This window comes from Fulmarus glacialis, unplaced genomic scaffold (genome assembly GCF_000690835.1).
Source record: "Fulmarus glacialis isolate BGI_N327 unplaced genomic scaffold, ASM69083v1 scaffold7235, whole genome shotgun sequence".
NCBI classification, from domain to species: Eukaryota; Metazoa; Chordata; class Aves; order Procellariiformes; family Procellariidae; genus Fulmarus; species Fulmarus glacialis.
In genome coordinates this window covers 1-213 of record NW_009212275.1, presented here as the reverse complement: position 1 = coordinate 213, position 213 = coordinate 1, and the positions used below count along the sequence as shown (strand labels likewise).

The window sequence follows — 213 nt, the reverse complement described above, 5'->3', positions numbered from 1 at the left end:
TTGCCTTTCCCCAAGGTCCTCTCGATGTCGTAGAAGCCGACTCGCAGAGGCCGCTGCTGGGCTTGTCCGGCAGCGGGCACGGAGGCGTACTCTGACATGATCACCATGATTTAGGCGGGTGGCGGGCAGCGCACGCCGCGCCTAAGAGGGGAGCATCCGCGCTGCCCCGGGGACGCGGGCGCTCGCACCTGCACGGAGACGGCACAGCACACC

General features: G+C 68.1%; 1 protein-coding gene across 1 annotated transcript in view; it reads right to left on the bottom strand.

The window, feature by feature from the left end:
* LOC104076814 (serine/threonine-protein kinase SIK2) overlaps positions 1–107 on the bottom strand; it is a 12348-nt gene extending 12241 nt beyond the window's left edge. Inside the window, exon 1 of the mRNA XM_009577818.1 lies at positions 4–107. Coding sequence (XP_009576113.1) covers positions 4–107 — 104 coding nt within the window. The remainder of the gene's footprint in view (positions 1–3) is intronic.
* Positions 108–213: the final 106 nt, after the last annotated feature.